Raw genomic sequence first — 25584 nt, 5'->3', positions numbered from 1 at the left:
GATGCGTAAAATTTAACTGATCGACGCATACATTTTTATACAAAAGCGTTGTAACATCAACAGTTTTTTTTAATATAATTGATTGAATTTCCTGTCAATAAAACATTATCAATTACTGATTCAAATAGTATAGTTCTGCCACTATCAAGTTGCAAGCAAAACCATGAAAAAAGTAGCCCAACGAAATTTAGTCCCAAAACTCGGTGTCACATTTTAAAGGGACGCTTGAGCGATCAGTTTTAAATTCATATCCCGGTATCGTCATTTCATGATGAATTTACTGCTCGTAATCATGGTATTTTAGTATCTAAATAAGCAGTAGATAAACTCTGGAAAGCAGATATTAGTTAGTATAGAATTCCCCGGCATGAACATCTGTAGGGAGCACCAAAACGCCAAAAAGTTGTTACCCAGAACCATTTTTCGGGTCCGCCTTTCCATAGACTCTAATTGAGGCCTAATTTACATACTTTTTTTTTCTTTCCTTTTTCTCCTTTTTATTATTAAATTTTCTTCTAATATGAGGTGGTTTAGCGGAAAGGTAACTCCCTATGTGTTTATGACGGCAGGTATAATACTGGTGATTATGTCTATTCAAACCTTCTTCACCATCAGTCATACAACATCGACACAGGAGGTCATGTCACCCATGAGTGACAATGCCCCCATGAAGGCTTGCTTTGTTGTGCTTGTACGCAACAGTGAATTGGACGGTATTGCTACTACTATTCGAGAAATTGAAAGCACTTTCAACAGCAAATTTGACTACCCCTATGTCTTTTTGAACGATGAGGAGTTTACTTCAGAATTCATCGAAACCACTTCCGCCCTAACCAAATCGGTGACGAAATATGGCAAAGTCGATAGTCAAATGTGGGGTTACCCAAATTATATCAACCAAACTTATGCTGCAGAATGTAGATCTCAACTGCAACAACAGGGTATACCTTATGGGGATAGTGAATCATACAGACATATGTGCAGGTAAAACTATTTGCATTGACCTTTTTTTCTTTTTTCATAAGAAAGCAGTAATTGATATATATATACATATAAAATATAGGTTCCAAAGTGGCTTTTTCTTTAGACATCCCATGTTGGATGAATACGATTACTACTGGCGTATCGAACCTTATGTCAATTACTACTGTGATATTGATTATGATGTATTTAAATATATGAGAAACAATGGCAAGAAATATGGTAAGCTATTTCAAAGTATGACGTTGGTCTGATCCTAACATTTCGTCATTAAGGATTTACTATTGCATTCAGAGAGTATATGGCTACTGTACCTACGCTTTGGCAAACTGTTATGAATTTCCGCAAAGAGAACCCTGAAGTAGCCAGTCGCTGGCCCACCAAGAAAGATTCGTTGATCAACTTTGTTAGTGATAATAATGGCGACAGTTACAATGGATGTCATTTCTGGACTAACTTTGAAATCGCTTCGTTGGAACTCTGGAGATCAAATGATTATTTAAAATTGTTTAGCTACTTGGATCAACAAGGTGGTTTCTTTTATGAACGTTGGGGCGACGCACCAGTACATTCTATTGCTGCCTCGTTGATGCTTCGCAAAGATGAGTTCCATTTCTTTAATGATATTGGTTATAGGCACACTGCCTATACCCACTGTCCCAGAGAGCCTGAATTCAGAGACAAGTGTTCCTGCGATCCAGCTAGCGATATGGGTAATGTGAAAATATCAATTATGAAGAATATGCTCAGATTATTAACCTTTTTATTAGACTACAATGATCCCATAAATTGTTTTGCCGAGTTCAAAAAAGCATTGAATTAAAATTGTAAATAAGCCTTATTTATGGGAACTCAAAAATAAAATAATGTATTATAACCATCAATGGATCTGTAGATCGAAAGCGATTTTAGAGTCAGGATATCATATAAATGTGCTTCGAATGGTTTAAGTGTTTTAGTGACTTGAACAAATATCGTATAAGAGGCACATGGTTGTGACTTTTGCTGGTAAAAATGGCATTACAGTTAAAATGTATCTACGATAATTACACGATGGGCATCTCAATTAAACTACAGCAACATTTGTATTAATTGTATTGGTGTTCTTGTACCACTGGCGACTTTTGTTATGATAGTTATGCATGTAGATAGACTCAAAAACAAAAAATCTTGCTATTTTTTTTTTTTTTTTGGTATTGACCGACAAATGTCGCCAATGGATACATATAAATACTATCGCATCAGTCGAAATATTATTTTTATCCATCACTCATATCCATCCTCAATCAAATGAAGAATAACAGAGAACCTATCCCTCCTCCATGGCCTCCTCAACCAAAACCCAACAGATAACCATTGGGATTTACTATTTTTAAATAAAAATTAGCTATATTTTTGTCACAATATATTTTAAACTGGCTTGTCTTCCAAATAACATAACATCATTCACATACATACTGATGCCATCGTTATAACTGTTGAAGTATATAAAATAGTTTTACGTTCTAGATATGACTTATAAATATTGTTATGAAGATTTATATTATATCTACCTGGAGTCACGTACCTTGGCTATAAAACACTAACTTGAGCGAAACAGTAGTTGATTTTGAATATTTTTCGTGGTAATGATATAACAATGTTATGCGAAGGTATTTCTAATAGAATTGACGAATTCTTTAGAGTTAACATATGTTAATGTTTTTGAATATAAAGCAATTTGTCGATTGACTCACCCAGTATGATTTAACGACCACATCACGTCATTTCTCCAATGATCTGAAACAAGTCGCTTTACCTGTCATTTTTTTATTTTTTATTTATTACGCTGGTACCTGATCTTTTCAAAATAAAATAATAGGCACTGTTATTAATTAATATACCCTTTATCATAAACATAGATAATCCAACATTATCATGCATAATGAGATACAGCCACGAAGAAAATCGTTTTTTTTTTCAGGAGGAAACGAATATCAGACCCCAGCTTGTAGTGTTTGTTGGCGACCTAACAATGAACCATGTAAAAAGAAAAACAACAACAAAGGGTAGGTCGGAGACGATTATATTAGAAACCCTCCCCCTTTTATTGACTCCATATGACGATGCCGGCATTCTTTTTTTAAAACAATGGCGGATGCATGTATAACGCTGGCTGAGCTCTTTCTTTGTATTTTAAATTCTCTTTTGTCCTCCCTTGAGGTTTTAGCATCCAGGTGTATGGAGATACAAACCAGAGTATTTCATAGAAACCTAATACAAACAAACGTAACAGCTGACATTTTTTTTTTCACGGATAACGATGACTTTCACTCATCTGCACTTGGTGCATGTGAGTAGTATGAGATTCTATGCTTTTTTCGGAGAAGCTAAATAGATAAAGTCACACAGAACTAATGAAAAATTTGTTATCATACAATATAACTGAGCCTTCATACACGATCGAAAAAAAGAGATTAAGGTTCACCTTAATGTACATAGCCGTACGTAAGACGTGTGTATCCGTATAATATGTTAGCGATGCAAATTTCTAATAGCGGAAGTGGCTTTTATTATTTTTTTTAAAAATAAACTTTGTCGTAACACGCAAGGCTGAGCACCCCATAAATAATTTGTACACAAAGATTAATTTATTTTTTTACGCCTTTTCCTTCCTCTCCCTTTTCTTCTTTCTTTTATTTTTTTGCTTAAAAAGACAATATCCAAAATGATTGGAAACGGAGACCAAAATACAGCTAATAAGCATGCGTCACCTCATGCCGGTGGTTCACAACTTTTAGGTCCTCATCATAAAAATGCAAAAAACAATAATACAAGTGATAATACTCATGCTCCTATCCCAATGAGCGAAAAGAAAAAAATATTAAAGCAAGGGTGGATAGACAAACAAGCCATACGAGATATAGAAATAAAAAACCACAAAAACGATTTGGCAGCCCTACATAAGCGTTATGAGGAATTAGAAACCACAAACATTAGATTGAAAGAAGAAAAGGAATTGGCTGAGATAAAGAGCGCAGAGACCAGTAAGAAAGCCAGAGAATTACAGGCAGAATATTACGACCGCACCAAGAATATTAGGGTTACGGATGACGATTTCTCCACAATCATTGCAAAGCTTGGTAAATTCTCGGGAAAACTTTCGAATTTCCCTCCAAATTCGAAAAGTTGCTTCAAGAAAAACCTGGAACGTGATCAAGTCATTGAACGTTTTATGAAACTTCATAAAAAAGATGAACTAGAGATCAAAAAATTGTTTGATGAAAGTCCGGGCAAGGCAGATTATGCATTGGTATCGGTGCTGATAGAGAAATTCATCATGCGAGAGATTGTCGAGGTAATCTTTAGGGCGGAGATTCATTTAGACTCAAAGATCAATGATGCATACAAAAAAATCAGACAGTTGTTTAGTGATACAAAGCACGAGGCTTGGATTAACGAATTACGATTGAAAACAGCTAAAGCTACGTTTGACAGCATGCATTCTCCTGGCTATGATAAAACAAGGGATAATGAAACTAGAAAGGGTTTGATAATGAAAATTATGGTTGGATTGAACGAATTTTATGATAAACCAGAGGATATTGAGGCTCGTGTTGAAAAATTGGTAGACATGGCAATAGATCTTAGTTTACCAATTCGGGGACAAGAAGATTTAGTAGAGATCATTCATTTGGAAAAAGGCGATGATGTACATACAAACCAAGTAAAACCATTATACAAAATGTCCGATTCGGTCGACAAAATCAGACTGGGTGTTTCGCCTGTCTTTCTCGCTAAAAGCACATCGGATGATGCAGAAGAAATTGAAACTTATAAAAAAAACTACACCTTAGTTTATCCAGGAAAAGCCATTTATTAAAAATAAATATTTTTCAAACTAAAAACATAAAAAAAAAAAAACTCAAAAAAAAACAAGAAAAAAAATCACTTAATAGTTCACTTTTGGTGACAGCGTTGACAAATCTTTTTTTCAGAGCTGCCCCACCAAATTGGTGTATGTTGTACATAACATCCTGCAGAGGCACACACTCGCTTTTTCATGATATGATGACGTACTATCGCAGAAGGAATTTTTACGGGGGCAGGTTCATTGTCATCCATAGCCAAGGCTTCTAACACTGCTTCTCTCGAACTAGGCATCTTGTGCCGTGTGCCATGAGATGGTCTTTTAGTTGCTTTGAAACGTCTCATGGCAGGCGTTGTGCCTTTTGCAATGCCTTTATAATTCTTGGAGTAGGTTATGATTGAAGACTGTTTTAATCGTTAGTCCTTTTTCTTTCATAAACGCGTTATTTTTGTTTATGCTTATATTTACCTCTGGGGTATGATTGTGTGTTCTTGTGTGGAGTTCAATCAGCTTGCGGTTGGCCAAGTTATGGGAAGGACACCATACTTGTGGGATCATGAGGCCGGAAGGTGATAATGGGCCAAACAGACCAGCAGGAATTATGGGATATTTGGTAGACTTGTTGCTATTATGGGTATTGGGTTGAATTTCAAAAGCCAGTTTGAAATGATGATCGATGGCACATTGGACGTGCACTGGTTTTTTACATTCTGTACAAGCGACACAAGCACCACGTTGTCGATGACATAAGTGACATTCTGCCTCAAGACGTGCTGGGTTGACACAACCAATATATTCGACAGGAGAAAGTAATGAAGGCTGAACATACTTGATCTCAGGAATAAATGTTGCGCATTGCACATGAGCCCAGTAATAGCCAGAGGTTCGCTTTAAAGGCTGTTGGCTTTGGGGAGGTTGAAAGCACAAGACACATTCATAAATATATGAAGCCACTGGATGTATCTTGTTATCGCATGGATCACACAACCAACCTGTTTGCTCCAAATTCTTTTCAATGCCATAACAATCTGAATATAATTAAGTCAGTATCCCACGCTCTATAAAAATTTACATATATTGATCTTTACCGTCGTGCACAGACATACCGCATCCATGACATACATAGAGCTGATCTGAAGGACCTGTATGTTGACAGACCTTGCAGGGTGTAGGCTCGAAATGTACAGGTGTGGGTTGACGTACCTGAAAAAGTATGCTATTAGTTTTAACCATTTTCTTAGTGATTATATCAAACAACTTACATTCTCCTTCTGCTTTTTTGACACCGTTTTGATGATATCAGTTGATCTTTTACGTTTTCGATCCTCTTCCGGTGCAGCAGTACTTGTGGTCATGATGGACAAAGTAGGTGTACTATTGGCATTCTTTTTTTCGGGTGCAATAGGCTTTGTTTTGGCATATTTCAGCCAATAAATACCACAGTCATCACAAAGTACCTTGTTGAACACTTTTCGCTTTCGGTCGAAATCTGAGGGAGATCGTCTCCATATTTTGGATTCATCCGTCAAACAATTCATGCACTGATATGGCTTTGTGTAGGTGGCTCTGGGTACAATGGTTGGATCCGATTCCTCTTCGCTATCTACTTGTAGATATTGGTCGTCCTGTTTTGATTCAACAATCTGACTACGAGGAAATTTCTTGAACTTTTTACTATTATTCGCAGTAAAAAATTATCAGTAAGTTTTTTACCGTGTAACACAAAAATATATACTTACAGCGGTCGGTATATTTTAGTCCAATCAGAATACACGGTTTCGTAACGCTCGGTCTTCTTCCATTGATAAAAATAGCGCACGATATCCGCCATGGATTTGGTCTGTACAATGCTTTTAGCGAAATTCAAATCATGACCGTGCTCCCGTATGCTCTGTTCAAACGCATCCATTTCCTTTTGAGTCCATTCTACTTCGTGCACGAAATCTGCCCCAGATAATTCCGTCATGGTTTCGAAAGCCTTGTCAGTATGATAATCATGGTTTTCGAGTTCCAATAAAGCACGATCCATTAAATCGGATGAATGAGGTGCCAATGGGATATTCTTTAGTTCCTTGACTTGCGACATATAATCATCAACTAAAAAAAAAAAATGAATAAAAATCAATTTCAATTCATATCTTTTCTATTAAAGATACTTTACTTTGTTCATTGTCGAGGATGCCAGGACGGTATATACAAGTAACTGTATCATCACCACCTCGAGTAGGGATCGTGGGTGTTTCGGCAGTTTCATCCACGTCCATTGGTTCTGCATCAGGGCTTGCTTCCACTATAGAATAGATATTAGCTTAATCCCCTATGTTCCTATCTTCATTTTGTTTTACCTGATCGTTTATTTGACTTTTTCTTATCCATCTTCTTCTTTGATTTGAAGGATAGTGAATCGCTTGTAGTAGGGCTTTGACATTGATCCCATTCAGGCACCGACGCTTGATATCGTACACCAATTCTACTTTTTGCCCTTGGGTAAATACGGTCATCCACATCTACATATACATAAATTTTATGATTGTTAGCCCAGAAAAAAAAACGTCACACAAAGCATGTTTTTTAAAAATTTTGAGTACCAAGAATATCACCAATATTTGTATTGATTCCGAAATAGCGAAACGGCCACATGTGTGTCATTTTAATTTGTTGATCTACAGTTATAATCAAAGGTAAGAATATAATTAAGAGAAAAGGAATATCTATTTTACTTTTGGGGGCCTTTTTGGGCGCTTTTAATTTAATCTCTTGTGTGGGTTGTGATTGCTGTATGGTCAGTTTTGCTGATGATGAGGATGTTGATATTAAGGATGCTTGAGAGCGGGTAGCACGAGTTTGTCGTTTCAGTTCACTTTTACTGGGTGGATGATCCAAGTCCGGTGAAGGTCTGATAGGCGGTGTATCTCTACCAATTGACATCGGACTTTGTGAAGAAGAGGAGTCGGCCAGGACCTCTTGTCGAGTACAGAACGCACATTGCCAAGCAAACCCTTTAGATGGTTTACGTACAAGAGGGGGGTTTAAACAAGACATGTGGTAGCTCTTTTGACATCCAGCGCATTTAACAGATACCGCACTTTAAGGAGTAATATGAATATAAAGTATTATGGATATAAGTATATATATTTACCTTTGGCACCATTCTTGACAGACACAGCAATTTCGCCTAGCCACAGTCAGATCGGCCGCTTTGCCTTGTTCGACAACAATGAATTGATATCGCTGTTTCAGAGCCTCTAATGTGTCCATGGGTAGGTTCTGTACAGTTTCACATGGCACAACGTCGTAAACACGCTGAATGTATCGATCATATAATTGATTGTAATAAAAGTTATCTTGTTGTTTGCGATACTGATCAATCTGCTGTACGTAGTATTTATGGGTGACAGTACACTTGCCACGAATGGAGGAAACAGGATTGATGTCGGAATGCATCGTTGCTACTAAGAGGCAAGGATCAGCCGATTTTCGATTGATTACGTCTTTGGGTCGATTAAACCAAGCAATGCGAGCTTGTAATCCCTTTCGTTTAGTTGAGGTGCAGAACTCCATGACTCGGCCTATATAATAAGGCTCTCCTAGATGTTCTGGTGTAAGGTAGACATAATCTAGAGTTCGAAAAAGAAATAGTTTAATAACATGTCACATTGCTGACCTTTCGCTCAATATTTTATTTTATTACCGTTAATATGGACAGTTGTACCGTTCGATAACATGGTACGGGTAATGTGGTGAGCAGGTATGATATCTGACATGTTGTTTGAGCTGCGGCTTGCTTGGATATATATAAGTAAGAGGAAAATGCCGGCGCGCGCGTATTTCCTTTTTATACGCTTGCTTTTTTCAAATATAAAAAAGAAAGAGAAAGAAAAAAAGACCTCGAATTTTCATCTCTTTTTTTTATTCTTATTTTTTCCCCTCCCGCGCGCACCGCACCCCCCCCCCCCTTTTTGTTTTGGCGGATGCAAAAAAAATAAGAAAGGTATAAGCCCAAAGATGCCTTGTTGGTACACAAAGCACTCTCATTTTGGGAGATTTCTGCTTTATCTGCTCAACACAAAGATCGAGCATAAACTGATGCCAGTCTAGGTTACATTACTGCAGCACATTTCATCTCGAGAATATCTTGGTGAAGGTCATAAAGTTTGGGAATAAGCAGTAAACTGAGGAAAACATTGTATGCCGCGAAGAATGACGTTGCCCAAAAAGAGAACTACCTATTCAGATCAACATCGCATAACTGTACATTGTCTTTTGTTTTTAAAATAAAGACCTTTGACTAGTTATCTTATTCCAGATGTATTCCTAAATGGAAAGCCCGATTACATCTTACTATTTGGTTATACCATATAAAATCCCTCCCGGATTATATCATCGACATTTTTCTTTAAGATTATAAACCTGGTATATAAACCAAACTGCTCAATTGTAGGCACTTATCAAAATTTTATGAGTGGCATGTCAAGTGAGTGTAGATTTTGACTCCGTAAATTTCTTGTGCCATGGCATTCCATCCGAAAACTTTATTACCTCGGGGGGTCAAGTAACCTTTTTTTTTTTAAGTCGTACAAAAATCACTCTACTAATCGACATCGAATCCAATAAGCAAGGCCATTGAAAAACAATAAAGTATGCAGCTTTACTTACTTTTGTACACTTCTATTATAAGGATCGCCCTGTAAAGACTACCTAAGCTGTGGAAGATTAGGGAAGGCTTTTCATTGGACTTTTTTTTTTCTGTTTTGACGTTTTACAACGCTTTTTAAATGTCAGTCAACTCGCCATGAATCATATTGCTTCTATGGTTTGGACGTCTACACCAGCCAATATGTCTTCAAACCAATATATGGTGTTCTTATTGATACAAGAATGAAGCAAATTTTTTAAGGAAGCGTCAAGCGACAACGAGTGAGCTTTCAATTCTGTCATAAATTCCTAGCAAAAATCATACTGATTTTACTTCGGCATTCTTTTTTTCCTCCAGAAAAACTACAAGAGAGTTAAAATCTTACAACACTTTCATCGGCTTCTTTCGAAATCACTCGGGCGATACCCACATTTAAAAAACAAGCCTCACTCACCAGCAAGATATCCCAGGCTAGAGAATCTATAGAAACATGTTTACTTTCTTTGAATATTTGTCAATCTTCTCTCCCATATCTCATATGATGCCCACGTATAGTGAGAATCTAGGCGGCTGTTGTCGTCAGTTTTTGAATCTTTTCTACTTAAGAGTATTTTAAAATAAAACTCTCAAGTAATAGTGTGTTTGTAACAAAACGGAAGAAGGTAAAAGGTTATATTTTATATAATGTATTTTTTACAAATCACTTTTGAGCAAAATTTTCAATTTATTTTTGGGTTTTGGAAGCTATATATTGGTGCTGATAATACTCACTATGGTCTCAGATAATTCTGGGCATCACGTTATTTTACATCAATAATTGATAAGCATATAAATGGTAGCGAGCCAGTAAAGAGAATAAGATAAAAAGAGGTTTTGAGTAAACAGCTACAGAGAAAAAGAGACTAGTTAGGCATCTATTTTTCTAGGGAGACGGACAGATAATAGGCCAGTTATATATAGACGATATAATATTTGATAGGCAAGTTGTAAGAAGACGTTCATAGTAGATTATAGATAAAAAGCTGAATAACTTATGAATAACAATTTGTATTGAAAATCTGCATATTGTCCTGTTTCACAACAGGTTCTTTCTCCCCTCTTTGGGAGTGGCTCTTCAACGAGTTCATAGGTAGGATCTAACATAAGCAAAAGAAACTGATATTAATGTTTGCACAGCCGCGTTTTTTTATAAACAAAAACTTACCGGGTCTTACCTCCAGAGCTTCGTCGTAAGGCTTGGCGAAGTACTCAAGGTTGGAGCTAAGGGTAGCTCCGTTGTCATTGTAGTACTCCTGCATGAAATCCGTGTCTGCTTCTTTAAATTAATGAGTAAAGTAATCATAAAGTGTATACAGTGTCATCGACTTACTGGTCCCATAGATGACATAATTGGCGCGAACCTTGTTCTTCGCCTTCTTTGCAACCGCACAAATCACATTTGTCTCCGATTTCCTTCCAATCTTCTTCCAAATAAAGGACAATTCTTGGTGCACCAAAAAATGATTATATCACGTATTGTGTTTTAAGGCTCGATTTTGGACATTTTTTTGTCAAATAGACAAGGGCAAGTCTGCCCACATAATGAGCTCTTAATCAAATTGCAGGCTATCATGTTTTTCACACAACGACTTCTTAGGGATGTGTGTTGATAAAATTTAGTAAATTGAAAAACAAGATGAGAGCATAGTTGTTTTTTTGTTATGGTTTTTGACTGAAAAAAAACATAATAAAAAAACGCCATTTGTCTTTTGAGAGATTTATCGTCACAATCGAGCTGTATCCCCCGTACAAGTGTTCATTTTTTTTTGCAAAACAGAAAAAGTATCGATATCTTATAGATCTTTATTTTGATATATTTAACAATTTTCAGGCATAAGCGAGTGTGAGAGGCTCTTCTAAATCAATATGTCTTCTTTGAATTTGTGGAAATGTGTCTTCGCCTCCTTGAGCTCTCAATGAGATATGTAAAGAATGATTATGGTTAATTTTCTTAAACTTTAAAATTATTTGTGTTGAGGATCCATTTTCATTCATGACCCGAAGCCGAGACATAACACCTGTAGAATCTTTTGGTAATAGAATTAGCCCATTGTACACGACTTCATTTGGATTTTGCGCTTCAGTAATGCCTAAGAGAGTTACAATGTTTTATATCAACTATGATGTAGTGACATATTCCCATAATAAAAAGTACTTACTCACTCTTGTACAACCTACATATTCAAAAGCTAGACGAAGCTCTATTGTCAATCCCATAATGGGGATTGGTTGTCCTTTCTTAAGAACCAACATGTAACTGCCATCATCCGGTGCAATGGCTGTACAGTTTTCACGACGAAAGGATTGAAACTGATTCCTTTTATCAACCAAGCGTATTCCATATGTCTTTCCTGCTACTTGGCGCAATGCACCATAGATAAATCTGTCGTACATGTATGGCTTACTGAGCGTAACCGGAATTAATAATTTATCAAAAGATTCCAGTAGGGAAACCCCCTGTGCAACTTTTCCCTTCAAGTGGATTGCAGTATCCAGAGCTTTTTGAACTAATATGTTATGTGTACTATAATGTACTGAGCTAGGGGGCAGATTAAACGGATTTCCTAGTACAAATACATAGTTAACTTCGTAGCATCCAAATAATTTGTGATTTGTCAAGGAAGCTGCAGCAATTTTTGCAATTTTTTGGATGATTGGCTTAAAGCCAATATCAAGAACATAACGTTGAGAGAGACCAATAGTACAAGCACATTCAGTACTTATATTCATATATTTTATGTGGTCCATGCCCAAGCGTATGTCGTTAAGCTTAAATGATTAAAATAAATGGTTACTGAGTGAGCATTACAAGTTGATTTCTACTTACGATATCCAACACGCATGGTTTTAAGTGTTTAAAAATGTCATTGTTAGCTTGGGCTGATTCCCAATGGTGAGCTATGTTTTCTTTATTACTGTGTTCAGCACAATAATTAATATGCTGATTGTTCACCATGTTTACCCATATCACTTTACACATGGTGTCATAAACATTCTCAGTCTGTATTATTTCATCTTCGACAATGATAGTGGCTGCGTTTTGGTCAGCAGATGAAAGCCTAACGACCTGATGCAAAGCGAGCCGGATGTGCGCTGGGTGTAGTTGAGCCACCACGAAATATGACTTCATTTTAAATTGCAAATCTCCAAGCTTTTTTTGAATGGAGGGGAGTATGTCTTCACCATAGCTTGAAACATCTGCTCGGTAACGCTCATCATCTTTGATGAGAATTCCACAGGCAAAAAGCAATTCATTTATTTTCTCTGAGACGAACAAGTTATCCAATAGGCTCTTTTCAATAGATATGGCATAGCCGATGCTTTTATCTCTCCAACTCTCATCAAATGATTCGTCCAATTTATCTTTTACCGCCTTATTGAGATAGTACAAATATGTTACTAGAAAAAAATAGGCATAACCTGACTGACAATTTATCGCTGTAAAATCCGAGCTATCTTTTTCAAAAACCCAATTTTCTTCAACGTCGATCAATATCTCATCGAGCAGAGTTGATCCAGAACACATAAACAGATGTCTAATGTCATTTTGCTGAGTGATGTCTGAATATTTTTTAAGGTAATCACCAAAAGCATTCTCTACAAATAGTTTCACCCTAGACACAATTTTTATAAATGAAAAATGAAATAAATGTTGTATGACGTACTCAATTAACTACTACCTGTTGGTCATCCGAAGTGCTGAGATTTGGCCTAAGCCTGAAAGTGTAATAAAGTTGTCCAAAGGTTGTATATTACTATATCAATATGATTTGTCGATTTTAGTTGTACTATAACTGACCTGCATTTGTGACCATATAAGTACCATTGAATACGTTCTGCAGGTCTCTCTGGGAAACCACCTTCTCCCACGTGGGTAATAACAAATTGGAGATTTGTGGGAAGAATATCTATTTGCAAAAAATAAGTTGACTTGACCAAACTGATAGTTTTACTTATATAATACCTATATTGATAAAGTAGACGGGATTTGGTTGACCCTCTTCTGGATTTGACGGTAATATAATTGGGTCTCTGTTTTTGTTAAATTCCTTTATATAATCTATTATGAGGTCTGAACTACTTTTCATCAGACTATTTGCATTAAAAGTTAAATGTAAACGCTCGACCTCATTATATTGAAATGTCATCAGGGAATATCTGCTTTGTTGTGTACCAAATGTTTTTAGTATATGTTCGACACGCTTTTTCACAAAATTATAATCGAAACTGCAAAGAGTAGTATCAGTTGTGAAAATGATCAACGCTAGAATATTTGCTTTTTCTGTGTGTGTAAGCAAATTACCAATTTGATTCATTAATGCTGTTCCGAGAGAACTGGTGGGAAAATCTGCATAGATATCGCCAATGGTTATTGATTCAATAAATTCAATCTCGTTCTGCTTCAAACGGTACTGTTCATGATGTAATTCATTTACATTTTTGAAGATTTGGCATGCTTGAAAGCTTTGTAATGACATTTTGGTTATGTTCTACATATAAAAACGCGTGTTTAGATTTTATCTTTGACGTCCAAAGAGGTAAAAAGTTTAAATACCTTATCCGTATAGACTTTCCCTGCATCGCCCAGCACATCAAGTAATTTAGTTGGAATTAAGAAGCCACATTTATTTTCTAAGTATGTTTGGATCCGCTCTCTTCCTTCTTTTCGTTTGAAAGGAGCTGTGAAAAAAATCGACTTTAATGCTTGTGGAACATAGTTATTTTCGACTGACGTAAATGAAGGGTATCGAGCTGTAAATAAGTCTAAAGTTATATATGTTGTAGCACCGAAGTCCAAAGTACACATCATATATTGCTTGCCATTTTGAATTTTTACTTTTTCAAATGACTTGTCTTCCGATTGAATGAAGCGAAATGTTGATTCGAGCCGAGTGAAAAAAATTAATCGACCATGATCATGTTTGTCGATGAATGCGGCTTGGATAAATATAGGCCGAATGAGTTCTTCTCTTATCGCGTAATCCCAATGAGTTGGTACATTGAATACATATTGGAACTGTGTCCTCGAACTGTTTAACTTCTTCTCCCAATGTTCTATCTCCTCTTCTAAAGCACGTATAATGCCCTGGACTGCAGCTTTGTGATGTATATCGTTTTTGTTAGACTCGCCGTCTTGAGTATTCAAAAAATTCATTCCAAGTTCCAGGAAGACGTTACGCACATAAACATTATTTTCTCGATTTTCTTGTAACTTCCACTCCTCATCCGCTGAGTCTCCTTGATATAAAATGTTTCCGTCGCTACTATTACACACTATTGCAAGTTTGGATTCCTTTGCTCTTTTTAGACTGCCAGATTATTTATTAAAAAAGGAGAATAATGCCACTAAACCTCTCACTTACTTAGAATTGATGGATGTTCCAAAATATTGGCCGGTAGTGGCAATACTTGCAGAAAAGCATGTTATGCTGTTAAATTCTATAGTAAGTTAGCATTTCTTTAAAGTATGCAATGCTATTGAATAGATACCAAAAATAATGCAATAATCATATCGAGAAAAACTATGGTGTTCTTTCATCACTGTGATTGGGTTAAACAGAAATGAAATGATAAATTTGAAAAAGAGACACATTCTTTATTTACATCGCGCCAATTCGGATAGCTTTAGTAGGTGACACAAATATAGCTATTGAACCTTGTACACACTTTTTCTTCAGCTTATAGACTCGGTCTGCTTTTTCCGAGTAATTGTTCCAAAGTGCTGAACATGTAATATATATTCCGAGGTGCTTGTTTTTAATAAGATTGTACTTGATTAAAGCTCACTTTCATTCTGTAAGCTATTAGATGTAGATTTCTATAAACTACTCCCTTTTTGGAATATTGTGTCGACAGATATCTAATTTTTGAGTGACCTATCAATGTCACTAGTACAAGTGTCTCTCCGCACTTATTGTTCTTTGCAGGATCTAAAGCATTATTTCTTTGCTGCCAAAGATCAAAAATAAAGTGTATAAGTGTATAAAATGAAAAGATAACAATTACAATGCAGAATAGATCATTTCATTTTTTTTTCAAGGGATAAAACTATCCTCATTTATGGGATTTATTTAAGTTAGCGCAGTCAGTCCCAGTAGCACATCATTTGTGTACAAGCAATCCTTAAAAATAACATTGTTTCATAATATTTTTCTACCATCTGATAAGAGTGTATTTGTACCTTTATTATCTATGCCATAAAACAAACATGTCAAATTGTCCACAACGCTGAGCTTGAAACCCCCTAATCTCGGTCTGCATAAAGACTATCTACTTGCGATGGGACGTATTCATTGTGGTAAATTAGAGCACTCCGTGGTATTTTGAACTGTTACAAAAAAAAGCATTTGAATCATGGGAGGACAAGGACTTATGTGCGTAGTTTCATAAACAGTGACAAGAATTAATTTAACTGTTACATGTTTGAACTACAATGAGCTTGTGTACGCAAAGGCAGTCTAATGCAACATTCCCGGGAAGAAGAAAAACGTTTCATGTGTGGACACTTGGGGAAAAGACCTTGCTTTACGGGGTAATAATGTCAATTAGCCATGTCAGCCCTGTTAACGTACGTCATTCGGGTCTTTAAAAAGGAGAGAAAGACAAAAAAAAGATTTTATTTTTGGGAAACCCTTTTTTTCTCTCCCTTTTTTTTTCAAATCCATCTTTTCTTTTTACCTTTTCCTCACAGCTAGGCATCATAGAAATGGAACTGTTAAATACGACACAGCAATTCTTAATACAGGAAAACAAGGTGCCCGATTTATCATGGAAGAATGTGGCTATTGCTGCTGGATTTCTTGTGGTGAATGGTAACACTTTTAGAGAAAACTTAAATCTTTTCCGGGTATTGATGTCTATCATTTAGGCATTATATCCATGGGGCTCGGTTTAAAATTAGAAAAATCACTTTTGACAAGTTCCATCAGATGTATTGTTCAACTCACAATTATGGTAATTTATGATCACTTTTTTTTTATTTTGACTTTTTTTGACTTTCTTTTTTAGGGTCAGATTCTTGATAGCGTTTTTAGAGCCAAGAATCCTATCCTCGTCATGCTGATGACATGTAAGTAGAAACATAGAATAATAACGAATGGAAAGGTAACCAGTTTTTTTAATCAGTTACTTTAATCTTTCTGAGTTCGTGCGAGACTGTTTATAATAAATCAGATTGGTCCTTTCGAGGAATGGTATGGAATAAATACGAGATTTCACACATGTCACACTGCTAAAATCAAAAAAAAAAAAGTTTCCGTCGGTGTTTATATCTACAGCATTTTCAACCTTATTTATAGGTGTATTAGGGACACGATTTGCCATGAATGAATCCAATTTTCTGTTACCGGAATTATTCATCCCTACTATTGGGTTATTACTGGGAATTACAGCTGGTGGAATGGCAGTAGCTATTTCTACCTGCCTGACCAAAGTAGGAGAACAGTCGGACCAAATCGAGACTTATCTGAGTTTTGGCGCCAGTCGATGGGAGGCAGGTAAAGCGGTTGCCATAGAAGCCATTCGTATCGCCATGTTACCAACGATAAACCAGATGTCTGTAATCGGAATGATTACCATACCAGGTGCCATGAGTGGCCAAATCTTGGGTGGTGGATCCATTTTGAATGCTGTGCGGTATCAACAGATTGTGACATTTATGGTATCAGCTACTACCAGTCTGGGCGTTTTATCCGTGGTCTATGTAATTTATTCGTGATATGTTCAAATTGGTTTTTGTTGTTGACTTTTTATCATTGTAGTACTGTGTACATCATTTAATTGATGGCAAGCATCGACTTCGACCTGAAAGAGTACGTCAATATAAAGCCAATGCGTTTCGAGATATCAAGTTTTTATTTGTGGGGGTCTGGCAAGAGTTATTTAAACGTGATGAGCAGCCGAATGAGCATACACCTTTATTAAGTTAAGTCACCTGGTGTATAGATATTGAGTAAAGGTATAAAAATAGCTCCAATAAATAATCGCCTTTTTCCTCCTTTTTTTCTCCTTTTTTTTGTTATTTTATGCAATTTTTATTCTTGTAGTTGAACGCTCTTTTTTTTAACAACGACCATTATATATCAAAAAAAAAAAAAAAAAAAAAAAAAGAAAAAAAAAGTTAAAAATCATAAAGTAGGTTTTATAGAAATTTGAACTACATTCATATCATTTATAAGAAAAAAAAAAGAATAAAAAAATTTACAAGAATTATGACTACACCTTGTTTAACTCGTCAAAATGCATTTTTAGTAGAAGATTATGAAGTGAATTCACCTCTTGATTGGGTATTGAAATTAGTTTTTTTTTTTTTTTTTTGCATGCTCATTGACCAAATGGAAAAGAATAATAATAACATTTTTCTTATTTATAGTTTTGCAGCATCTGCTGTCAAGTTAGTGAGAGTGAACTGGTGCAGCCGTGCAACTGTGTTGTAAAAAGCAAACCATAGTTAGTAATAGCCCTTTTTATATATGTTTATATTTTAAAAGCAAATAAGGGGTGTGTGTGTGGCAGAGGGGGGCATTAATTATTTCTTTAAATTATAGCCTGGCCCATGAAAAGTGCTTTCTTGATTGGTCAGATAAGAATGGTCGACCACGCTATTGCACCCGCTGCAAAGGGAGATATTCACCTACCAGAGGCTATAGTCGGCTAGAAAAGTTTGTTTTTGTTGCTGTTACCTCTGTTAGCTGTTTCACCTTGTATTTAATTGTGCATGTTGTCAAGTGTTCTACCATAAAGACCTTCCAAAAAGTAGATATTGAGCTGCGGTATGGTACTGAAACATTCAGCCATGTCCCCGACAGACTGACTATGCCCGTAAGTCTTCCCTTTTTAGCCCCCTCCCCCATAGTTGTGACTAATCTCATAAGCAAAAACAGACTATCAGTGCCCAATGCTGGAAATCCTCATTTGTCATTCACTCCTTCTTCATTTCATTCTCTTACTTTGTAACCCTCTTTTCTTTTTCTTTCTTAGTCGCACTAGTGGCTACACGATATATTTTCCACTCACAAATGACAAATAAATAAATCACCTCTTATTTTTACCCGATACCACACTAAAGCTTAACACTTTGCCACTATAACATTATCTACATTTACTTTGACACTAGTTTCACTAGCAGGTGTATGCATCTGACAACAATTGACTAACATCTGGCTTCATTGGTGCTGCGTGTAACCGCGGGTCTTATATTTATTTTATTACAGAGCGCCAATTCAATCATATTCGTCCAACCCCCCCGCCCCTATATAATCTCGTCCTTTTTGTTTTGATTTTTTTTTTCTTTTTCACTTTTTTCCTTTATACTTTTTTTTTTCTTAAAAAGAAAGAAGCCCAATTCTACATACATAAAACATGACATACCCACCATACGACGCATACTTGTCAAGCCTTGATTCTCTTGTGTTTGATTCACCCAGTGAAGCCATTCAATCTGAAAAAGATGTTGCAGATGAACTTGACTTATGGGTAATATAATAACCGTTTATTTAAAAAAAAATTTTTTTATTAACGCCCTTGAATTTAATAGAGTAACGCACAATTTACATTTGATGTTAAACCTGGAGTGGGTATCTATGACGAAGAAAAGAAGAAGAGTCCAAGCATTAATGCCTGCGAATTCGAATCTGCTTCTGGTTTAGACCCCGAGACTTACGATACACTTGTCAACTACCTTGACTATGAGTTACCAAGACAACAACAAGTTAAATTAGATCAAAAGCCTGCACCTAAACGTATCCAACCACGTCCCTTGGCTCCTGCCCTACCTTTGGCCGCACCTGTGATCGCTGCTCCTCCACGTCAAATTTTGATGCCCAAACCCCCTGTCAATGCATCCATTTTAGCCTCCCTTTTGTCCGCTCCCATTGCTGCTGCTGCGCCTAGTCCCGCTCCTGTGGTTGCTGCCACTGTTCCCACACCCAAGAAGTCCTCTGCTGGATTAAAGCGTGCTTTAACTGTGGAAGAACAAGCAGAAGATGATGAAGAAGAACAAAACCAAACACCAGACGAAGATAAGCGTCGTCGTAATACCGCTGCCAGTGCACGATTCCGTGTAAAGAAGAAGATGAGAGAACAAGCCATGGAGCAATCGGTGCGTGAAATGACTGTCAAGTCCGATAGCTTGCAAGACAGAGTGAACAACTTGGAGACAGAAATTAAGTTTCTTCGTAGTTTACTGCTTGACAAGGTAGCTGAGCAAAAGGCTTAAACAAACAAACAACAACAACAACCAAAAAATTCAACATTTTAAATATTTCAACATAACATTTATCTCTCTATATATTTCAACATCTCAAAAATACTTTCAACATATTTATTTCCCCCCCTTCTCCTAACTAATTCAACATTATATCATTTCTTTCTGTATCATATTTTCAACATTGATTTGTACTCCCCCACCCTTTTTTCTGTAATTTCAACAATCTATTTTTTTTTTCTCATTTATCATCCAACATTATAATCCCTTTTTACGTCTTTACTTTCTAATTCAACATTAGTAAACACACATTCAACATGCCCTTATATCACAAAATAAAATTAATAATTCCTTTTTCTTATTGCGCCATCGTCCTTTAAAAATTTTCTATTTCCTGTATGCTTAGTCATCCAGCTTGAATAAGGGGTTTATCTTCTTTAACTGTATGATTATACTTCGATATCAGCCATATCTTTCTACTTACAGGGTGCATATCAGATATTTATGCAAGTGCTCTCCTATCTCTTGATTTCAAGAACATATTATAGGGCTACAAATGTATGATTAGGGCCGGTAAGTGACACCGATGAATAAGGTTTATCAAACTGACATATAGATCATTCATGGCAACTCGTAAAAGATTACAGGGGAAAATCCAGTTTCAGCACCATGAGTACTTTTTTTGAATAAAGATGTCTGTATTTCCACTAATAAACGAATTCGGTAGTGTATAGAACTTTACCATGTCGTTTGATCCCTTCTTCGTTTTGGGTACCCTTAGATCTTTCAGGGATCAAGTTACAACTCGACGTCCACTCTACAACTTGTCACCACGCTGGTGTCAATATTTCTGGTAACGGCAAATTCTGGCTGACTAAGTTTCTATCTCCCACAGCAAACATGTGAGAATTCCTGCCTCCCACATTTTTTTTTTTTTAAAAAAAAAAACCTAGTCGACATCTTTCCTTTATTCAACATGGCACAACTTGACATTGACTTTCCTTTTGGTGCACAGCCCGATATCAGTAAGTGTTGCTGCCCTTACATGTAGAAACAGACTGACGTTGAGTTTACAGTTCGTGCAAATCAAAAGGATGTTTATTACCAATTGGTCCTTCAAGAGCAAATGACAAGAGTCGCTCAACAATTTCTCGGTAAAATGACGAAACTTCGTCCTTTTTTCTCATGTTCATTCGCTGACTTTTCTTAATTAATTAGGTGCCAGACGGCAACATCAATGGCAAAAGGAAATCAATACATTATCCAACTTTTGTTATTACGGGTTAACGACTTTATTGGGTACACAAACACTAGGCGAAGAATACTGTGATCTTGTCCAAATCAACCAATACACACACACGTTTCCTGGCATGCTCGTAGGTTTCTTATTATTTAAACTGCCTATACAAACATATTGACATATCCCCCAACATGTATATAGCGCCGATGCATGCTTGTATTTGTGCAAACCGTGCTGCCATATGTATATACCCGTGGTATCAGCCAACTGAAGAGAAACTCGCCTCAACACATCACATTGGAAAACAAACAAGGTTTGAAACACTCAGTGCAGCAATTTATCAAGACACACATCCATGCCATTCAAGAGTTTTTTGTCAAGAATGTTCGCCCAGTGCATCTCGCCATTTTCTATTTCTTTGGTGCCTATTACAATTTTTCTAAAAGGTTCACTGGCATTCGATACGTAAGTTACTGTGTTGTTTATTTGGGTGAGAAAGATAACTAAAGTGGGAGAAAGGTTAGATATTCACGCGCCAATTGGGACCCAATGAACAAAGAGCAGGATACGAAATATTGGGCATATTGATCACGCTGCAGTTACTTATTCAAGGCGGATTGACTATCCGCAAAAGAATTGCCGAACATCAAGCTGAGAAACAAGTAAAATCATCGGAAGTCGAGTCGGATCTTACGGAAGAAAAGAAGCGCGATAACCATGACGACGACGACGACGACGATAATTTTGACTTTATGGATTCGATTATGAGTGAACCTGAAGAAGAGGAAGAGATGAGTTATGAGGCATCGCAAATGTTAAAGTGTGCCTTGTGTCTGGAGCAGCGTACGATGACGACAACCACACCTTGTGGTCATTTGTTCTGCTGGAATTGTATTGTTGAATGGTGTCAAAACAAGGCCGAATGTCCTCTATGTCGTACAGGCGTGAATATTTCTCACCTCGTCCCATTATCTAACTTTTAATGTTCATTCACTACCCCCCGGAAAAATAAATGGTCCGTTTCAAAGACGAATATCCCGAGTTTTTTATCATCGTCATAGAACAATACAGAACGTCTCGGGAGAACAAAAAAAACTTTACCCTTCCCACCCCTGTGGTTTTGCAGGATTTCGGGTAAAGAAGATTTTCCATTGTTACACATAACACACTTCAGAAAAAAATACATTCGTTTCAAAATTAAAAATTTGTGCATGAACCTAGAAAACAGGGCCATTGTTTGTTCGTGTATGGAAAAAAATGCATTACGTGTTGGTCAATGTTTAAAAAAAAGCTTCATTTTTTGATATAAGGACGGGTAAAAAAAAAATTAAAAAAAAAAATTAAAAATTATCCGTGTTTAAGATTGATCACGGCTCCACCGCAGCTGTTTGTTTGAATGGTGTCACAATAAAAAGAGGCCATTTGGTTCAAGGAGAAAAAACATGTAGAAAAACAGGAGAACGCCCTTTTTTTTTATCTTATGAAAGGGGTAAAGTGTTGTATATACAATAGTGAATCTTCAATGTTTGAACAAGATCTCACGCACATACAATGGGCATAGACTGAACTGTGTGTCGGAGAGTTACCCTCTCCCTAAAGCCTCTCTCCATGATAAACTATAAATATCATGCCTTTTTTATTTATTTATCCATTCTTCTTTTTTAGTTTATACTTAATCCTATTTTTCCCATTAGAACAGCACAAATGAAGTGGCCTCTTTTACTGAGTCTGTGTGCCATACAATTAGCATCAGCACAACACCATGCTATGGAAGAAATGCCAGCATTCAATGCCACAGGAGACGAGCCCATGTCTTACGCTTTACTGCCGGCTGATAAATCTTATTTTTATATTCATGTCACCATGATGGTTTTAGCCTTCTGGGTCCTGATGCCTATCGGTATCATGTTGGGCATAGCCAAATCCTCACTTCATGTTCCTGTCCAGTTAGGTGCCTTTGTCTTTGCTATGGTCGGTTTCTTCTTCGCCAAATTGTACGGTCACTCAACACCTCATTTATATGCAGGGAACTCCCATCATACACTAGGCTGGATTTTATTTCTATTTTTGTGCGTGCAAATGTTGGTCGGTGTCATTCGAAAGATATCAAACGCCATTGCTAGAAATACCTCCTACCAGATATTGGACCCTGAAACCGAGGAGCGTCGCCAGAGTGAGTCAAGCGGCGAAACTTTGCAAAATGGAGAGTTTGATTTTGACAAAGAGGATTACTTGCCTCAGTCTCGTCTCTATACTTTTGTATCCACTTATACACCTACCCTGGTCAAGAATGCCTTTGTCGCTGTTGCTTATAATTCATTTACCAAGGTCGTGTGCAAGTACTATCACATGGTGATGGGAAGAACCTTTATCGTACTAGCATTTGTTCAGACCCTCAGTGGTCTTGTTGTCTATCATGGCGTATGTAGGTAATGATCATTCTCTCGCTGCTTTTGTTGAGATGCACATGTATACTTATGAAATTTATTCAGGTCTTGGGAAGTACTTGGTTGTATTGCGCATTTAATCAAAGGTGGTATTTTCTTTTTTTACGGTATCATTACCTTTGGTCGATACTTGGGTGCGTTTGCCAATCGAGGCTGGGCTTGGAATGAAGGAAGTTCAAGTTATAGCTTTGAAATGATTGAATCCTGTCTGATTTTTGTTTATGGTATCACCAATACATGGATGGAGCATTTCGGGCAAGATTCAGCATGGACACATAAAGATCTTGAGCACGCCAGTCTTGCATTCATGTGGTGGTGGTGCGGTCTTGTGGGTATTTTGGTCGAAAGCCGGGCTATCCGTCGACTTCTAGAACGTTCTACTACCAGCACATTATCACTGAACCCTTTCCCTGCGCTGACAGTACTAATGACCGGTATCTCCATGGGAAATCATCATCAAGATACTGCTTATTCCACCAACATTCATTTTATGTGGGGGCTTCTCTTGTCCTGTGCTGCTATCTGCCGGTTTATCACTTATATCTCCTTGTACCGTAACACACCAAACGATACATTACCTACACGACCTCCTTCCGAATTATTGGGTGCCTTTTTATTAATTTGTGGCTCCATCTTGTTTATGGCTTCAAATTCGGGTACAATGACTTGGTTAAGGAGAAACCAGGTGGATTCCATGTTCTTAATGAATGCCTGTGTGGCTCTCACTGCCATGACTTTAACTTATGTCGCCTTTTTACAAATCATAAAAGCTTGGGCTGTCAGAAGAGAAGTTAGAAAGATGACTAATATTACACAATTTTAAACCTATTTTTTTTTTTACACATACTCTATACATATATACATAATGGTTATTTCTTTAATAAAAACACTCTCAATTAATTTATCCTCTTAAGTTCACAAACATCAGAGCACATGACAATAAAAGCATTATTATCGGAGGCACATAAAGGTGATACAAGGCAAGAAACTGTAATGCAATTCTGGACTTATGGTTTTACTATGTGGCAATTCAAATACCCGATTTTATATACAAATATGGTTGACGTAAATATTGAAAATATCCTTGGGAAAATCAAAGGTTAATAATTCTTTTCGACTTGACAGTGTTTTTCGGCCGCTAGAAAACGTAAGTTGATAAGGCTTGAGTGAATATAGTGCCGGAATTTGGGGTTTGGGATAAACAAACAATCTTTCTGAATTTGCCAAACACACCGAAAAGTATTAGGACGCGATCACATTGCAGACTCACAAATCGAACGTATCACCAAGGCGTGTAACATGTATAGACGGCAGCAATTATCCATCCAATGACGGTGGATATTTCCAAGACCCAACCCTGTCTAACTATTCTGGCGTCCTAACTAGTTAATTTATGGAAATGCAAGACCCAAGTCTACAACTGACAAGAATTTACTGAATACATGTCATCTCTTTTATTTCCATAATACCAATCAACATACTTTCGGTCAAAATGTCACTTAATAACCATTGTGATAACTACTTCTTCCCTAAGAATTAGCTTATGGCTCCTCGCAATATCCGTCATTCCCAGTTTGGGCTCTTAATAAGAACGAGAGAGAGGATACGCATGATCAATAAAAACATTTGTTCAATCCCAGCTTTTGAGACTATTTTTTCTGAAAAAAAAAAATCAATCAACAAACTTGCTTGCAGGGTCACCAACAGTTGTTGATTTTGCGACCAAAGTTGTTTACAACAAACAGCAAATCCGTCATAGTGCGTATATTGCTTGAGCGCACATTAAGAGTAACTAACCAAATACACGAAGCCTACATTGCGGAAGATGTTGCAATTATTCAAGAAGATAATTTCCAGGTCTGGTTAATGATGGATATGATGTCGCGTATGATTCAAACCTGTGCGGATATTATTCGTCAATTCAGAAACGTACGCGAGCTTCTCAACAGAAGTCTTCAGCTACTAACCTTTAACACAAATGCTCCTCAAATTACATCGGAAACATTTTGGTATCATTTGTTCTCAAGAGTTTGTCGAGATTTACAAAACTTGAGCGCAATGGTGGTAAGTACAACTATTTGTAAAAGTTGATAAGACTACATAGTTTAAGAAAATCTATCCAATATTGAGTAGAGTAGGAAAACTCAACATTGTAGATATATTGAGATCGGAGATTGGAAATGACCG

The 25584-nt window shown here is 36.7% G+C and overlaps 11 protein-coding genes across 11 annotated transcripts; 7 read left to right on the top strand and 4 right to left on the bottom strand.

Moving 5' to 3' along the window:
- Window positions 1-520: 520 nt before the first annotated feature.
- EV154DRAFT_415087 (nucleotide-diphospho-sugar transferase) lies at window positions 521-1804 on the top strand (the record flags this gene model as incomplete). Its single annotated transcript, XM_051595637.1, has 4 exons — window positions 521-984; window positions 1064-1203; window positions 1257-1694; window positions 1752-1804. The coding sequence occupies 4 exons, from the start codon at window positions 521-523 to the stop codon at window positions 1802-1804; spliced, it is 1095 nt and encodes a 364-aa protein (XP_051460788.1).
- Window positions 1805-3623: 1819 nt separating this feature from the next.
- On the top strand, window positions 3624-4946 carry EV154DRAFT_498552 (uncharacterized protein). Its single transcript, XM_051600372.1, has one exon. The coding sequence runs from the start codon at window positions 3689-3691 to the stop codon at window positions 4841-4843; it is 1155 nt and encodes a 384-aa protein (XP_051460787.1). The 5' UTR covers window positions 3624-3688; the 3' UTR covers window positions 4844-4946.
- EV154DRAFT_578645 (BAH domain-containing protein) lies at window positions 4882-8595 on the bottom strand (the record flags this gene model as incomplete). The annotated part of the gene is made up of 11 exons (XM_051606564.1): window positions 4882-5235; window positions 5300-5859; window positions 5920-6034; window positions 6094-6505; window positions 6571-6928; window positions 6993-7121; window positions 7177-7338; window positions 7420-7494; window positions 7552-7916; window positions 7971-8448; window positions 8523-8595. 11 exons carry the CDS (start codon window positions 8593-8595, stop codon window positions 4921-4923), a joined length of 3042 nt encoding a protein of 1013 aa, XP_051460786.1. The 3' UTR covers window positions 4882-4920.
- A 335-nt stretch (window positions 8596-8930) lies between these two features.
- EV154DRAFT_478348 (uncharacterized protein) lies at window positions 8931-10854 on the bottom strand (the record flags this gene model as incomplete). The annotated part of the gene is made up of 7 exons (XM_051598185.1): window positions 8931-9053; window positions 9187-9275; window positions 9488-9566; window positions 9853-9947; window positions 10499-10622; window positions 10682-10759; window positions 10837-10854. 7 exons carry the CDS (start codon window positions 10852-10854, stop codon window positions 8931-8933), a joined length of 606 nt encoding a protein of 201 aa, XP_051460785.1.
- A 483-nt stretch (window positions 10855-11337) lies between these two features.
- On the bottom strand, window positions 11338-13545 carry EV154DRAFT_89031 (uncharacterized protein). The gene is made up of 5 exons (XM_051607825.1): window positions 13471-13545; window positions 13306-13414; window positions 13187-13223; window positions 12334-13120; window positions 11338-12275 (listed from the first exon to the last, which is right to left on the bottom strand). Exons 2-5 carry the CDS (start codon window positions 13319-13321, stop codon window positions 11625-11627), a joined length of 1491 nt encoding a protein of 496 aa, XP_051460784.1. The 5' UTR covers window positions 13322-13414; window positions 13471-13545; the 3' UTR covers window positions 11338-11624.
- A 659-nt stretch (window positions 13546-14204) lies between these two features.
- On the bottom strand, window positions 14205-15299 carry EV154DRAFT_478346 (uncharacterized protein; the record flags this gene model as incomplete). Its single annotated transcript, XM_051598184.1, has 5 exons — window positions 14205-14270; window positions 14344-14815; window positions 14870-14935; window positions 15111-15256; window positions 15279-15299. 5 exons carry the CDS (start codon window positions 15297-15299, stop codon window positions 14205-14207), a joined length of 771 nt encoding a protein of 256 aa, XP_051460783.1.
- An 832-nt stretch (window positions 15300-16131) lies between these two features.
- Window positions 16132-17505, top strand: EV154DRAFT_498533 (UPF0014 family). The gene is made up of 5 exons (XM_051600371.1): window positions 16132-16318; window positions 16375-16460; window positions 16515-16575; window positions 16632-16699; window positions 16759-17505. Exons 1-5 carry the CDS (start codon window positions 16213-16215, stop codon window positions 17221-17223), a joined length of 786 nt encoding a protein of 261 aa, XP_051460782.1. The 5' UTR covers window positions 16132-16212; the 3' UTR covers window positions 17224-17505.
- An 86-nt stretch (window positions 17506-17591) lies between these two features.
- Window positions 17592-18769, top strand: EV154DRAFT_498529 (uncharacterized protein; the record flags this gene model as incomplete). Its single annotated transcript, XM_051600370.1, has 5 exons — window positions 17592-17639; window positions 17695-17791; window positions 17878-17954; window positions 18053-18326; window positions 18389-18769. Coding segments are annotated over exons 2-5 (572 nt in total), but the record flags the coding sequence as incomplete, so codon positions are not given.
- A 17-nt stretch (window positions 18770-18786) lies between these two features.
- EV154DRAFT_438186 (uncharacterized protein) lies at window positions 18787-20070 on the top strand. The gene is made up of 2 exons (XM_051596873.1): window positions 18787-18980; window positions 19042-20070. Exons 1-2 carry the CDS (start codon window positions 18867-18869, stop codon window positions 19720-19722), a joined length of 795 nt encoding a protein of 264 aa, XP_051460780.1. The 5' UTR covers window positions 18787-18866; the 3' UTR covers window positions 19723-20070.
- Window positions 20071-20658: 588 nt separating this feature from the next.
- On the top strand, window positions 20659-22267 carry EV154DRAFT_498523 (Pex12 amino terminal region-domain-containing protein). The gene is made up of 5 exons (XM_051600369.1): window positions 20659-20735; window positions 20787-20864; window positions 20929-21086; window positions 21152-21415; window positions 21475-22267. Exons 1-5 carry the CDS (start codon window positions 20687-20689, stop codon window positions 21931-21933), a joined length of 1008 nt encoding a protein of 335 aa, XP_051460779.1. The 5' UTR covers window positions 20659-20686; the 3' UTR covers window positions 21934-22267.
- A 341-nt stretch (window positions 22268-22608) lies between these two features.
- On the top strand, window positions 22609-24394 carry EV154DRAFT_498522 (uncharacterized protein). The gene is made up of 2 exons (XM_051600368.1): window positions 22609-23379; window positions 23443-24394. Exons 1-2 carry the CDS (start codon window positions 22655-22657, stop codon window positions 24218-24220), a joined length of 1503 nt encoding a protein of 500 aa, XP_051460778.1. The 5' UTR covers window positions 22609-22654; the 3' UTR covers window positions 24221-24394.
- Window positions 24395-25584: the final 1190 nt, after the last annotated feature.

This window comes from Mucor mucedo, assembly GCF_025094135.1.
Source record: "Mucor mucedo strain NRRL 3635 chromosome Unknown EV154scaffold_17, whole genome shotgun sequence".
Lineage (NCBI taxonomy): Eukaryota > Fungi > Mucoromycota > Mucoromycetes > Mucorales > Mucoraceae > Mucor > Mucor mucedo.
Note: the sequence above shows the minus strand (reverse complement) of the source record. Positions and strands in the feature narration are given on the sequence as shown.